Source organism: Struthio camelus, chromosome 24 (genome assembly GCF_040807025.1).
Source record: "Struthio camelus isolate bStrCam1 chromosome 24, bStrCam1.hap1, whole genome shotgun sequence".
In the NCBI taxonomy this organism is placed as follows: Eukaryota; Metazoa; Chordata; class Aves; order Struthioniformes; family Struthionidae; genus Struthio; species Struthio camelus.
In genome coordinates, this window is record NC_090965.1 from 7,139,430 (window position 1) to 7,154,602 (window position 15,173).

The 15,173-nt window shown below is 41.9% G+C and overlaps 1 protein-coding gene across 3 annotated transcripts; it reads right to left on the reverse strand.

Annotated features, from left to right (window-relative positions):
- Positions 1–1,535: 1,535 nt before the first annotated feature.
- Positions 1,536–13,220, reverse strand: RBBP5 (RB binding protein 5, histone lysine methyltransferase complex subunit). 3 transcript variants are annotated; one of them, XM_068918701.1, is made up of 14 exons: positions 13,106–13,220; positions 12,835–12,860; positions 12,559–12,731; positions 11,950–12,090; positions 11,170–11,332; positions 10,459–10,568; positions 10,156–10,275; positions 9,712–9,865; positions 9,530–9,601; positions 8,941–9,058; positions 8,386–8,455; positions 7,478–7,707; positions 6,472–6,549; positions 1,536–3,467 (listed from the first exon to the last, which is right to left on the reverse strand). In XM_068918701.1, the coding sequence occupies exons 1-14, from the start codon at positions 13,122–13,124 to the stop codon at positions 3,439–3,441; spliced, it is 1,503 nt and encodes a 500-aa protein (XP_068774802.1). In that variant the 5' UTR covers positions 13,125–13,220; the 3' UTR covers positions 1,536–3,438. The 3 variants fall into 3 exon arrangements, with proteins under 3 accessions (XP_068774802.1, XP_068774801.1, XP_068774800.1); XM_068918700.1 differs by having other exon boundaries at positions 1,536–3,464; positions 6,355–6,549; positions 13,106–13,216; XM_068918699.1 differs by having other exon boundaries at positions 6,355–6,549; positions 13,106–13,215.
- Positions 13,221–15,173: the final 1,953 nt, after the last annotated feature.

The window sequence follows — 15,173 nt, forward strand, 5'->3', positions numbered from 1 at the left end:
GAAAAATCCTCCAACATGATAGGCTGGAAGTATAACACTGCTAAAGAAAATGCAACATATTACTGTGTCAGTCAGCATGTAAACCATGAATTTCAGTTCCTATAGTAGGGTAACAGCATGTTTTAATCCACTGTATTTCAGTAACTGGGATCTATTTGACAATTTAAAGATGATGAAATACTCCCTTCTTCTCTATAAGATTTTACATATTATTTTAGAAGAATTCCTGCTGTAAAGAAATAATGTTCCAGTTTAATTTTCCCAAAGTATAAAATGAGATGAGTAACCATTACTGGAATTCTTAATATAAAACTGTCAACATAAGGAAAACATAACCACTTATGCAGTACCTGTACAGTTCTGTCCTACGTATGCATATCCCCAAATCAAAAGTACTCCCCAGGTTACCAAGATCACGAAAATAAGATTTTGACTTCAGTGCCAGACTGTCTAGAGATCAAAGGCAAACTAAAGAATATTTTATCACTGATGATTTCCATATCTACGCAGGGCTCAGTGAAGTCCCTCACGTCTCCGTGAGCCCGCGTTCCCCAGGGAAGCGGCGCTGATGTCACAGACCAGAACGCGGCCACAAAAACCTTCTTACGTGACTGCCGGGGGGGGGGGGGGGGGGGGGGAAGAACACCCCAAACTCCAACAGTCTGCAGCCAAGTTAGGTCGTCAAGACGAGGATAGCAGCATACAGGCTCCTTATTAGGCTCTTGACACCCACAATCAGACTTTCTGCTGCAGAAGGGATTCAACGGTGCTGACCTCGCGACGCCACTTACAGGAGCTGGGAGCTTCAGCCCTGTGCTCTGCACCAAGCACAGCGACTGGCTCGGCAGAGCCATTCTCAGAGCCACAATCTTCATGTTCCAGTTGATGTATTTGTAAAACAGAAACCACTTGGATGCTGCCATTGCTGTAGAACGAATGAGGAGGAAATTTCCTAGTATAATTTACTAAGTACTCAAGCATCCCCAGATAATAACATACTACCAAAAGTTTTTCAAAAAAATACAACAACAAAAAATCACAACACTTATTTTTGATGGAATAATGAAACTATGGTCAGAACAGTTCATTATCGCAGGGTCTACTTACCAGCAACTGAATTACGAACAGAGCAAAGGATTGCCATTTTCTTCAAAAGCATTGTTAATAGATATCTACACTTCTCTTCCTAATACTAAGTTATTAAAATGAGGACCTCTGAATATCTAGTATATTTATTGTCCACATTCAATCTCCACATTCAACAGTGATGTACTCTACACCCAGCACTTTGCGTTCAGCCTCCCTTTCAGCATGTCTTGTCTGAGAGTTTCTGGGTCACGCTCAGGTATACAGGACTTTTGTTAGATTAGAGATTTACTCCTGTCTACTGAAGAATGTCACCAAGCAAATGCCACACTATAAAAAACATCCTAGCTGTGGGGAAAGCATACTATCTTTGTGTTTATACTGGGGCATTGTCACAATATAACTAATATAAACAATCACTGAAGTATGGAAAAGCCAAGACTTACCCATTGACGTTAGGAAATAAAACATACCTCTTTATTTACAAACACAAAAACTAACATCACTGCTATACGCTACCAACAAGCCAGTATCTGACAAATATTGTACAAAACTACAGATATCAAAAAATAAAATAAGAGACGGAAGATAATAAACCAAGGACATATACACTGTACAGAAAAGTTTTAACAGAAGTGAAGGCTAGAGTCTGTGGTAAATTGTATGCTGTAAAACAATCATGAGAACCATTGCCCGTGCATCTTTAAAGCTTGGTTTGGGCTCAGACACACCACAAATGGGTGGATTTAACATAACAGTGTTCCACAAAGATGTGAGTTGTCCTACAAGCAAAAAGGACAAGGAAGACTAATACCGTACACCACAGGAATTCATTTCATTAAATGAAGTAGGCCACTGTACCAAAGCCATAAATGAAAACACCATTAAAAAAAGTTCTGATTTAGAATGCCTCCTCTTTGCATATTTAAACTTCATGCAACTACTGTGTACATACAACTGCAAATTAATAAATATCTTTATGACTCCTCTTAGCTTTTAATGTCTGCTGCAGGATATTTTGAAAAACTAAATACATAGTGATAATCTATATAATTGTATCGGGGAAAAATTGAAAGTAATTGCATAGGAACTATAAAAACCTCTAGAAATCAAGGGGCATTAAGAATAGAAACCTTCTTATAATAGGCTGTTGGTCTAGAACAGAGGTCCGAGTCTGTTCGTATGTGACGGATAAATTGTCTCTTCCCATTTCCAGGAGGAAAACATTACACAGGTCATCGAGGAACAAAAGATCAAAGCATTGCTGGAAATAAGCTGTTAGCAGTCATCTTTCTTCTATTCTTGATCCACAAGTGTAAAAAAAAAAAAAAAAAAAAAACCACACTCCAGATCTGTATGCTTTTTTACACTCAGGTTGTTATTCTTGTCATCTTTAAGTCTTGAGCGCGAAACTGAAAGCTACTGTTTGAACTAGGAGAAGCATTGGTTCTTTCTTCTCTAACCACCAGCATACTTCAGCTAAGGAGGAAACCAGTTCTTTCTAGTAGGGAACATAACAGGAAAGAGAGACAGAATAAAAACACCTGCAAGAGCAGAAAAAAGTGCCAGCACAGCCTTTCATATTACTTTCTAGAAGAAAGTCTGTATAAACTTTGAGTCTTTTATCTAGAGCTACTTTCTCTTGTCCATTTTCCCATAAGCGGAGTCATCCTTCATGTCTAAAATATTCACAATATGAAGATTCATTCTCGGCAGACTTCAGAGGGTGTCCTGATTCTTCACGCTAGATCTCTATCCACTTGAGATGAAATCAAACCTGGCACATAATCAGCAGCAGTGTTTCACTAGGCATGTCAGCATAGAAGACATCACACTGAGCTAACAGAAAAGCTGATAAGGTAATGCAGCTGGTATAGAAGGAGCAGAATTACAACTCACTGAAATGAAAATCAACAGCAAAGAAAGGGAAGTTTGGAGGATACACAATCATACAGTATCAGGAATAAAAACACACGCTTTGGGTATTCTTCCATCCAGGAACAAAAAATACTTAAAAGACAACGGTTGATAAGTTCTGGAGTGGCAGAGTGTTGGGTACCAGCTCATTTTAGAAAGAGTTATACATGTCAACATGAAGGCAGTTCAATTAGTCTCTTTGCAAATCACATGACCTGAGAGTCAACATCTCACTGTTCGATGAAGAGGCAGTTAAGAAGGAATGAAGGCTGTTTCCTCTTCTATAATTCATTTCTTATAAAAGTCATTCCCTGAATCCATGAACAATCAGGCTGCTGTATTAAAATCAGTCCATTCTGACTGAGCACTTCCATATATTTTCCATATTATGGTGCCAATATAGGCAAGAATACAGGAAGATAAAGAAGAATGTCTTCATAACAATTCTGAGATTGCACCACCTGCTAAAGAGATCAAAGACAGGTGAAAAATAAATTATCAGACTCATAAACAGATGTCACCAGAAACCAGAGACTGCCAAATATGGTAGCATTTTCAGAAAAAAAATGAAAGAGAACAAGCTTTTCTAGACAAAGCCATTCTTTTCAGATCAAGAAATAAGCAACAAGATACTATCTAAGACAAATTAAGATCTCTATTATTTCTGCATTTGTATTTGAAGCCACATGCATGGGCACAGACAAGGTAGCTGAGGAACTCTGAGCTATTAGGACCTATTAGATCCCCTTAAGTCAACAGTACTGTAGAAGGGAGCTCACTAATGGATTCTACTGAGAGACAGAAGTGCTGCATAACAATATTATTGGTCTATAGCTCAATCAAGCTACAGAATACTGTTATGGAAAAAATCCCTGAAGTACTTACAGGCAGCAAAGATTTAAGAGGAAGGGGGGGAAAAAAAAAAAAAAAAAAAAGAGAGCTCTGCCCTCTCCAATAGTAATAACTCCAATATAGTAAACAGGGAACTTTTACTGGGTTTAAACCCAACCCATTTGTTCACACAAAAAAAGTGATTTTCCATTTTACACTATCCAAAAAAAGAAACTAATTCCACTGGCGCAAATATGCGCATCCCAAGCTCAGCAGTGGTTAACAAGTGAAATTCCATAGCTGTCTTACATAGCGAGTCAGACTACATCACTATAAATGCATGGGATCATTACAAACAAAATCACACACAAAAACCTCCCAAATATGACTTTACAAGGATGTGCAAAAACCAAGAAAGGAGTCTGTCTTGAATGTTGCTTCATTTGAAATATGCCAGAGGAAATGAGATTCATATTTTTCCTATGGCTCTATAGGAGAGACTGATGCAATAGTGATTACAAGCTGCAAGAAGAAAGTACAGAGATCTATCTACAAAGAAAAATGAAGCAAATCAGTGAAATAAGTTGGTAATAAACTTACATAAACACAGTGCAAAAAACTGAATGAAAATACTTCCTATTAAAACCACTGATGTGAAAATAGACGGCTTACACTGCTGCCTAAACACAAAAGTTTAAATGTCCAGTTTTTCTTAAAAGTAAATAATCACTGAAATTTGTTTTTGGAAGCCACACTGTAAGTGATAAAAGAAAGCAAATTAACAGGCCTGCTGATGAAACTAACGGTTATGCTCATTAGGTCTTCACCAATCTTGTCCATCCAGCATAACACAACAGGGTAGTCAGGATGTATAACAGAAGCCAACAAAGACATCTGAGCATCTTTAGGATCCAGATATTCATTACCATTATACTGTTGCTTAATTACACTGTTCCATAATTATTTGAGAAATCAAAGAGAATTACCTCATCTGCCAAATCTAACACTAGAAGCTAACCAATATCTCCTGGGCTTGGAAAAAGGTTGATGTTTTTGACTAGTATCTGTTTAATTTCTGGATTCTGCAAGGTGTGATATGTCAGAGGATTAAGTGGAAGCCCAGAAAACCACCACCACATTTTGCCCTGTATATGTATAAACAAGTTTCTTTTATCGCATCCCCTTTTTATGTAAATTATCAATACCAGCACAAGCAACATAACAGGAGTAGAGCAAGAAAGACAATGAGCAAGGTGAATAACACAGGACCAGCAGTGAGGGGAGGAAAGGGGAGATGGGAGGGAAAAAATCAATTCTGTACAGCCTAAGATCCACAGCAACAGCTGCCGAGTTCAAGGAAATGCAAAATTTGATAAATTAATCACATCATGCCTTTGAAACTGTTTACATACCAATCCTGAGTTCTTTTCTACAATCTCAAAAATGGAGTCCACGTTGTTTCATCCAAACATGTATTTCATTTTCCATGTCTGAATGAACTTTTCCCAATTAACAAGCTCAGGTAGCAAATTAGAGATATGGAAAACACTTGTTATCACCTGAGAGCCAATCTTCCTCTGAAATTTTAATTTTCAGCCCCGACACAGCTGATTCAAACAGCCTTGAAATAGTATGACCAACAAAACATGACTGGAAAAATGTAGAAAGGATCACCAAAACCTAACCTCCTTTACAGGAACTGCACTCTCTGGAATTTAACTAACACTGCTACATAGCTAGAAATGAAAATTCAGATCCTGAATTTTATCTCACGGTCCATTTAATCAAACAGACCAACAGAGGTGCTCAATCTTATTTACAGCGCTTTAAAGACACGAGGCAAAGCCTAGTAGAAAGTTGTAGGTATGTATTTTGGCAGGAACCCTTTAAAACAGACAATACTCCAATTCACTAAGGGGAAAAAAAGAACCTTGATTATTAGCTCATTCAAAAGAGACACGGAGCAGAGGAAAAATAAAAGCTCCCCCTAAGTCAGCGGGCAGTATTTCCAACCCCCAGTACTGCAAAGGCCTCCTCTATTTCCTAGTTCTGCTGGCAGAAACTTTATCATACTGTTCTTTATCATACTACGTAGTATGATGATGTCATCAAATGTCATTTTTAACTTCAGAATCCTTCATTATTTTAATTTTTCTTGTTGAACTCTACTCAGAAAAACTGCACACTATTACGGTGAACTTAGAGTTGACAGAAATTATCTGAAACATTAAAAGCATCAAAAAGTGTTTTGCTTTTGAAGTAATGCTCAATCTCTATTAAAAACCCTACATGCTCTTTATATGCAAAACATATGCACGAATATCACTTTTATGAAAAATATTAAATGCACTCCCACTTAGGAAAAAAAAAGTAAAATTTTGCTTATCCTTGACAGCAGCTAAACATTCCATGAGCAAGTGCCATTTGCGAAGGCAAAATCCTACAGACTATATTAAAAGTCAGGGTCTGTACAAAGCAAGGCCACCAAGCAAGCCAACGACGCTCACACTGGGTCCTTACCTGTCAAAGGCTGTCCCAGCTCCGCCTGCACTTTACCCTTCGCTGCTCCTTCCAGAGGTAAAGCACCTCTGTCCCCTTTGTAGAGTTTCGGTTTAAATGGAGAATCTTTGTCTTTACCTTTTGATCCTTTAGGCCTGCCTGCTTGCTTCTTCTTGGATTTACCATCTCCCTTCACGCCCAGCAGCGGATGGACTTCTGTGGGGAGACAATGTTACCAAAGTGAGTTATCCCTTAGGATACTTAGACCAGCACGTACAGTCCTTGGAGCATCCAGCAGAAAGGCTACTTTTCATTTAGTTATCATCCCACTTTTATACTTAAATCACTTCAAGTCATAAGATGGTATTTGTAAAAATAAATACCGTTACATAGAAGCAGTCAGTTTGGTTTCTAGAGATTAGACCAAAATCCCCCAACCATTTGTCTGGCAGTGCACAACATGGGAACAAAGAGAGAAGAGGCTATGTCAGAGATGGCTCAGCCAACCCTGGAGTAAACATCCAAATCCCCAAAATATAAGAATTAATGCAGACTGCAGAAAGGGCTTCTTACATGAGACACAGCAGATTTTGTTGTCTTCACCAGCTTTCCAGACAAAACCCAGTGGCACAGATAAGAAGAGATTTCTTTTTCTGCATTTACTCCTATTTGTGAAGCTCTAACAGAACTGGTCTTAAATGGCCTAATGCTGTACTGTACTGCTAATAATGTACACAATACATCATTTCAACTGATATCATTGTCCTATTCCAGGGGAAGCAGAAGTGATGTACTGAACAAGTTTGTTTATTTAAATAATAATAAAAAATAGCTGCCAATTTAAAGACAAGCAACATTGCAAATTACAGCTTCAGGATACCTTTACACATTCCTAGCTTGCAAAGTGTCAAAAAAAAAAAAAAACCCAAGAACAATAACAGCAGAGTTGGTGACCACTAATGACTACTGTAAGAAATACCCTCACAGGAAGAAGAAAATTAAGGAGTGACCTTTTGAACTCCTGGTCTTCAGAACAGGCAAAGCTTTAAAAAATAAAAATAAAAATAAAAAAAAAAACACCACACACACTAAAAACCATCCCAGGAGCAGAATAGGCATTAATACAACAGCAGCTTCTACTCACCATCGTTAGGTACTCCTTGTAGTTCAATGTTGGTGGTTTTGGGCTTCTTCTTTGGTGCCTGAGGTCCATCAGAGGAAGATTGCCTTTTCTTCTCAGAACCTACTCCCTCATCAGTTAAAGAACTCTGAACAGCATCAGGTGGAGGACCATAGGGATTTTCTTCTGGATCTTCCACTTCAGGAGCAATGGGTAAGTAAAGCAAAGCCTTGGAGTCCTCCAGTTCTTCATCACTACGAAGGAAAAAATATGCTTGCATTTAAAGCTAGGGTCTTTAGTATCTTCTTTCTTCACATCTACAAACCAAGACCTATCTCTGCAGGCTGCTGTCACATCTGTGCTGTGTAACGAACCAAAGTATTCTGCAGCCTGGGAACCCTGTATAAATATTGACCCTATAACCAAAGAGAATAAGAAGGACAGAAATGCTGTGAAGGTAAGAATTTGTAAAGGTTAGGAGTAGAGCGTGCCACATGTCACAGGAGCATCATGATCAGACTGCCCAATGTTATCCTGTGTAAGACTGATGGTGACTAACAGGGGACTCAGGGACAGAGTGAGAAAAATGAAAACACTGTTGGAAGTTTCTCAGGAGAGGCACGGAGACTAAGAAAAGAAGAACAAAGGGATAGGTCTCTTACTGTAGGCTCTTCTCTTATCCTCTTCCCCCAGACTAACTAAAAACTGAAACATGCACTTTGTAAATGCAGCAACTAAGGCAGTGAAACACTGATCTTTGGACAGAGATACACCTTAGCCTCCACAAATGCCTTTTTACACAATAAATTCCTTGTCTTCACTGCATGAAGAACGTACAAAAGCCGAGTACAAGGCTGTTGCAATGTATTAGAAACAGAATCTTAGGGATACGTTTCTTATTCTTTTCTGAAACAAAAGACTTATTCTTTTACCTGCTACAGAAGGCAGCAATGGGATCCACACTGGTTACATCCACTTCTTCATCTTCTGCAGCATCGGCACCTGAGAATCAGGGAAACAGGGAATTAAAGACAGTAGGGAAAAGAGAGAGAGGGGGGGAGAGAGAGGGAAGTCTATAGTATGCTGGGAACAATCTTTCTTTGGTTTAGCTATAGCCTTTCACGGTGCATAATTTTTTGGCACCACCAAGTGGCCAAGCTGTGCTGTTACTGAGTCCAATTCAGCATTGCTTCTCTTGAGAGCAAGCCCACATAGCAATGTTATGTCTATTTACTACTGGGTTTTGCTTAAAGATATATTACAAAGGGGAGTCATTTTTAAACAATTGTTGAATGTCAGCTGGTAAAAATTATATTAATTGCAGTATTTCACATATCTTCATTCATCCACTGCTGTTTTCCAGTTTACCAGCCTTATATATTACCATGATCATTAGTTCTAATTTTTCTTATAACCACATATTCAGACTATAATTACTTGTTACAAACGGAATTTCTAGCCACACCTTTGTAAAGCTTATGCTTTACCTGTCTGTTCTGGTTCGCTCTTATCTTCATCTTCAATGTCAAACTCTGACTCCCTCTCCTCATACTCTACATTTTCATCCAGCTCTTTGAAGTCAGGTGCAAAGGCACTCCAGTTTTCCTAAACCACAAATTCAAGAGGAATTTTACCTTAGGCAAAGGAACAGCAGCCACAGTGAAGACCTCGTGCGATCACAATCTCATTCTGCATCAAAATCTTCCAAGCCACACGCAAGCTCACAAAATCTAGTCCTTTTCAGGTCCACAGTCACATAGCAAATTAGGGATTGTACAAGTTAGAATGTCGTATTTGTGATAGGAGCTAATACTCCTTAAATACTACAACGTTCCTATGATCGTATTAGAGGCTTTCTGCAAAGCTCAGCTAGATTCAGCAACTGAAGTATGCGTACCCTCTTCACGTTCAGTAGGATGATAAACATATTTCAAAGTCAGGCAGGTGAACCTAAAGAGCTTGCTGAATTGGTATTTAATACGAATAATCCTAGAGGATTTCAATATGCCATAATTCAGTCTACGTGGATGGAGACCACTAGGTAATCTTCTTAAGGAAGAGATCTAAGACACTTACCACTTGATTCTGAGCCCATATTGACACAACACCACTGGAAATAGATGCTATGATCGGTCGGACAGGATGCCACTAGGTTTATTTGAAAGAGAAAAGAGAAGGAGCTTAATTTGTAAATGGAATTAAGAAAACGTAGTTTTTAAAATAACAAGAAATATAGTAATAGTGGTCAATGTTCTTACTGCTACATCCAAAAGCAGCTCTCCTCTGGTTCCATGGAGGATTTTCACTAGGTTTCCAATACTTTTTTCCCAAATGTACAGGGCATGCTGTCGTGCTGAACCTGCCACTATATATTCACCATCCCCAGAGAAACAGCACTTCTTCCATGGTGTCCTGCATGCAAAGAAATTCATAGTTCAAAGCAGGTGGTTAAATAACATACAACATGGAGAACAGAGGACTACAGAGTTGGATTGTTCCTCAGACTGAGATTTTATAGCCTCCATCCACAAATAATATTTGAACTTCAAAACAAATTGTGACACAGGTTTCAAATGAAAACATTCTTCCACTACACCGAAGGAGATACTGAATCAGCCTTTGTCCAAAAACTCCCAATAGGGCAGAGCACAAAAATCTCACGTTTCCAAGTCAGGCTGACCAAACATTTTGCTGCTTCTTACCTATTAACTAAATCCTGCAGCTTCTGCATTGGCTCAGGCTCCCCATCTCGTCCACAGGTTAGAATTTCACGCCCATCATACACTCTGATTATCCGGTCAGCTGTGTTTATTAAAAAGCAGCTGTAAGAAGAAGGGTACAGAAAATTCATCGCATTAAAAGTCTATGAATTTAAAAAAAAAAAAAAAAAAATCAGAATACGTTCCATTAAAGAATTAAGGGGTTCTTTTAGTCTTCTATACTTTATCAATCCATATAGCTTTCAATCTGTCTTTAGATGCCACTTGACAGATGAGGTAACTCACCTTCCTTTCCGAGCAAATTCAATTGATTTAATAGCTGTGGTGTTGCTGGTTCCAGTTGTCACTCTGAAGGAAGCTACAAGATCCTGAGTATCTGTTTTTAAGACCAAGATCTGCAGATTAAAGAAAGAGAAGGCAGTCAGAACCTTCGTTATGATTAATTCCCCTTTTTGTACCTTTCACATCAGCTACTAACCCTGCCAATAGCAGCCTGAGCAATCTAAACCAGAACAGTCAGGATTCTGCAACTGTAGTTTCTGTTTCTAGAAACTCATACAAGCAGTTTTGCCATCTTATGACTGCCAGTGAAATATAAAGGACCATTTTTTGATAGATTACGCCTTAAGTTAGCAGATACAGATACATATTCTTTCGAACTCCTCTGACAAAACTGTCCTTTCAAAGTACTTTACCACGTGTATGCTTATGTACACTGAAAAAGAACCCAATAAGTACGATTAAACATAGCAACAACAGAAAGACCTAACTCACGCAAAGAATTATAAGCTACAGATCTTGAAAAATAAAATGAGATGCTTTACTCAGAGAGATCCTATCTACTCAACATCAGTTATCCAAGAGATATTCAGAAAGCCTTGTTTGTGTATTAAAACAGAGATCGTAACCTAAAAACATCATTCATCTCTGGGGGGGGAAAAAAAAAAGTAATCTAAGCTATTCCATCGAGCGTCACCTATTCAGTATAAGTCTTACCTTCCCCTTAGCATTGCCTGTATAAATGTATTCCCCTCGCCTGTCAAAAGAGGCCACAACATTGAGATCAGAATCATCATCCACAGGTAGAACAACATGTTTGGAGTCAGACAACGTTAGCATCACTGGCGCAGACTTCATGGGACAAACCAAAACCCTGTTTCTGTAAAGCAGCAAGAGAGTTACTAGTTTCTTCTGCGGAACTTTTTGTTTCACATTTAGAAGCAGAAAAATTCTGAAAAGACTAGGAATTACAACACTGAAGAATCTTGAAAACTGAGCTTTACACAAGCTTTATTTGTTGCTTTAGGATTTTAATCTACTGGAACTTTATTTAAGCAGGCAGCGTTGTAGCTGAACAAGAGTCCAACAGTTTCTTTTTTTTCCTCTTATACTCCTGAGAAATATAGACTAACCCTGTTATTTTTGTTATACGCTCGGGTCTTCCATACTTTTATTCCAAAATGACAATAAGTTGGTGTCTACTTTCTATTTCTGGAAGCTTTTCCATGTTTATACAATAACTTGTAATCTCAACAAAACATGCATATGCACATTTTTAAGACTCATTCTTTTCTTTACTCTCATCCCTTCCTGATATTTTCACAATAAAAAGAGCCACAACAAAACTAGTTAGGGTTCTAATCACAAAAAATTGGCAAATTGAAAGCATCTACTGCATTTTAAAAAATTACGTTGCAAAAACTGCAGTAACAATACTGTAACAATCCTTAATTATACCAAAAAGAGAGCACTTGACTGTTTTTTCACAGAACTTACTGGTCTCGAGGGTGGTACTGAACTTTCAAGATAGGTGAAGGAAATCGAAATCTCTGGTCACAATCTCCAGAGAGAACATCCCACTGCGATACAATGTTATCGGTTGAAGCGCTCACCAATTTGTGACCATCTCGACTCCAGCTACAGAGACAAAAGGCAACTCAAGTAAAAGCTTTTTTCTTAAACACCAACACACGTACAATCAGAAGGGAGTTTAAACACATTATCAGACCAAATTATCAGCTTCAGCTAAAAACTTGCTAGCCTGAAAAGCAACTGCTTTGAGCTCCAACCTCCCAAAACTTATTAGGCATACTGTGTTTCCAAACTCTCTTAAAGGAGACTTAAAACATAATCGAGCAATAACACGACGCTAAAATATAACTGAGCATCCCGTAACTCGCTTAGTTAACAGCAAGTAACTTGAAGAGGTGTTGAGAGCTGCCAGGGTATCATCGCATCTGACCCTCAGCACACACACATGGGCAGCTTCTAACCAAAATCAGAGCAAGTCTTTCATACCGAGTACATACGCTATGAGCTCAGTTATGACTAATACCTTAAGTTAGCTTGTTTTGGGGGGAAACGGGGGGGAGGGTCGTTCCTCACCATAAAGAGCAGACAGGGTGAATATGCGCGCTGATGATTTTGGCTATGCCCCTCGTCAAGAAGTCCCAGATGACGATGCGCCCATCGTTGCAGCCCACGGCGAGCAGGGTGCCCCAGCGGTTGAAGGTGCACGTCAGCGCCATGCTGATGCAGTCCAGGGTGCCATCGGCCTCCTGCGGGGACGAGAGCCGAGGGGACCGTCAGGGCACAACACCCCCCTCCCCCTCCCCCTCCCCTCCCGGCCGCGGCAGCCCCCGCGCCAGCCGAGTCGTTTACCTCGGGGTAGTTCTGGCCGAAGGACTCTGCAACGAAAGGCAAAGACAAGGCTTGAGTGAGGCGCGCTTCGCACCGCCCCCACGGCCCGGCCCGGCCCGCTGCCCTCCGCCGGCTCCGGGCGGCCCCCGAGCGGCTCGGCGCCCGCTCCCGGCTCGCCCCCCGCCGCCTGCGCCCCTTCCCCACCCCGGGAGCTGCGGCCTGCCGCCGCCGCCAGGCCCCGGCCGCGCCGCCCCAGCCCCAACCGCGGCGGCCGCCCCCGGCCGCGACCCACCGAGCAGCTCCAGGTTCATCGCGGCCGCCGTCCCGCTCCCTGCGTCCCCGTCAGCTAAGGACCCCGCCGGGGGCCTCCGCCCCCCTCCCCTGCGCCGCGCCGCGCTGCCCCGGCGTTTGCCTGACGAGCCTCCCGCTACACCACCGCCAGCCCCGCAGGGCCCGGCGCGGCCCGACCCGGCGCCGCTACTCCTGCAGCGCGGCGGGCCCGCGGCTGGTAGGTGGCGGGCGGGCGGGCGGCGGCGGCGGGCAGCGCAGCAGGCAGCGCGGCGGGCAGCCCGCGCGAGTGCGCGGCGGGGGAAGGCGCCGGGCGGAAACCGCGGCGGCGCGAGCGACGTTCCGGGCAGCGCGCGGCCCCCGTTGCCCGGAGACGGGCGGGGCGGGGCGGGCACGGTCCGGTCCGGTCCGGTCGGCACCGCCCACCCGCCATTAACGGCCGCTTTACGGCGCGGCGCGCGGAAACGCAGGCGCGTCTCTTAAAAACACACAGGACACGGGAAGCCGGCGGGAAGCGAGCGCTACCACTCGTCGACATACAAAATCGGTTTATTCGGTCATTCTGGTTATTGCACTTTTCTGTCTCGTTCCTACACACGTGGTAAGTTTGTTACATTTTCCTATAAACACCGTAAATACACATCAGTCCTTTAAAATAGCACGCGAAGAAGCGATACAGAAACTAAAGGCGTCCGGCGGAGCCGTGCAGGGCCGATGTCGCGCCCCCCCCCCGCCACGGGGGAGGTTTCGTGGGTTCAGGCACCCAGCTGGGGGGGGGGGGGGGCAGCCCTAGAAAAAGCGCACGAAGCTAAACCTTAGTGCTACTTCAAGCCCCTTGGGAGGGGTTAGTGCAGAGAGACTTCTGTTTTCCCCTGAAAAGGGGCAGCAAGACCTACTACAGAAAAGTTACTTTGCGCAACTTCCTTAAGCTACAAGTAGCCCGCCCAGCCGACAACCCCCCCCAGCCCCCTTACAGGTAACCCTGATGTCTGCTTTCCAGGCAGAAGATGGGCAACTGTTTAGTGTAACTAATAAAATCCTCTGAATCAAGGTCAGTGTTTGGCCCGTTAAAAGCGTCCTGCAGGCCCAGATAAACTTCTCATTCAGCAGCAAGATACAGTGAGCAACAACAGTATGGCAGAGGCCAGAGAGCTTTGGCATCCTGACAGCTTATCCCCACTGACTGTAGAGAGCGTTTTCTCCCAGTTCGTCTCATTAAGTGTAGTGCTGGCAAGGAAAGGGGGTAGCAGAGGAGTTGCTGGCCTGAAACTGGGCCAGGGATAAGCCCTAGCTGCACGGTAATTTACTAGCACCTTTCCAGTCTGTAACTTAACCTTGCAGCTGTATCTTCTGCTTTCTGTGCATCATCTAGAGACTGAGAAGCTTTGTAAAGGAAGCTGTTTTCAAATCATTGTAGGCCTGAACTCCACCCCAGGCGTTTTCAAAAGGGATGGCTCTACAGGAAGGGAGAGGGGAGAAGGTTTAGTTGGCAGCATTCACAGAAGTCAGCCTCTGCTGCGTAAGTGATTCAGCTTCTTCTGTTTCAGTGATAATTAGCATGACACTACTGGAGCAGCACTCACTGATGTGTCCATACACAAAAGCTAGTCCCTACACTTGGTAAGCTGTATAATGCATAAGTACGGGTACCTTTTTTAAAAACCTTAATATTAAAGTGTACTGTAACAAACATCTTCAGTTGATTAAGGTTACAAAGGTAGCCTCACTTCAGTGAAGAGTAGTTACACAGTCCAACTGCACAAGGTTAACAGATATTTGAGTTTGGTACTGCTTTACCATCTTGTCATTATAACTCCACACAAATGTCTGTGGTTACAGTTTGTGGAATCTTTTAATAAAGTTATAATATATTCACCTTGTTTTTCTTGCTCTAATGAGGAAAAAACACTAGTTTTAAAGATAAACAGGGTGTGTGAAATCTCTCAAAACAAGTCTAGTCAGGAAGACTTTATACCTAATAGAAAGAAAATTGCAGATATAGCTGTACTAAGCTGGGGAAAACCTAGAGGTCTACAGTGCTGCACATGCAAAAAGACAAACCAAACAAACAA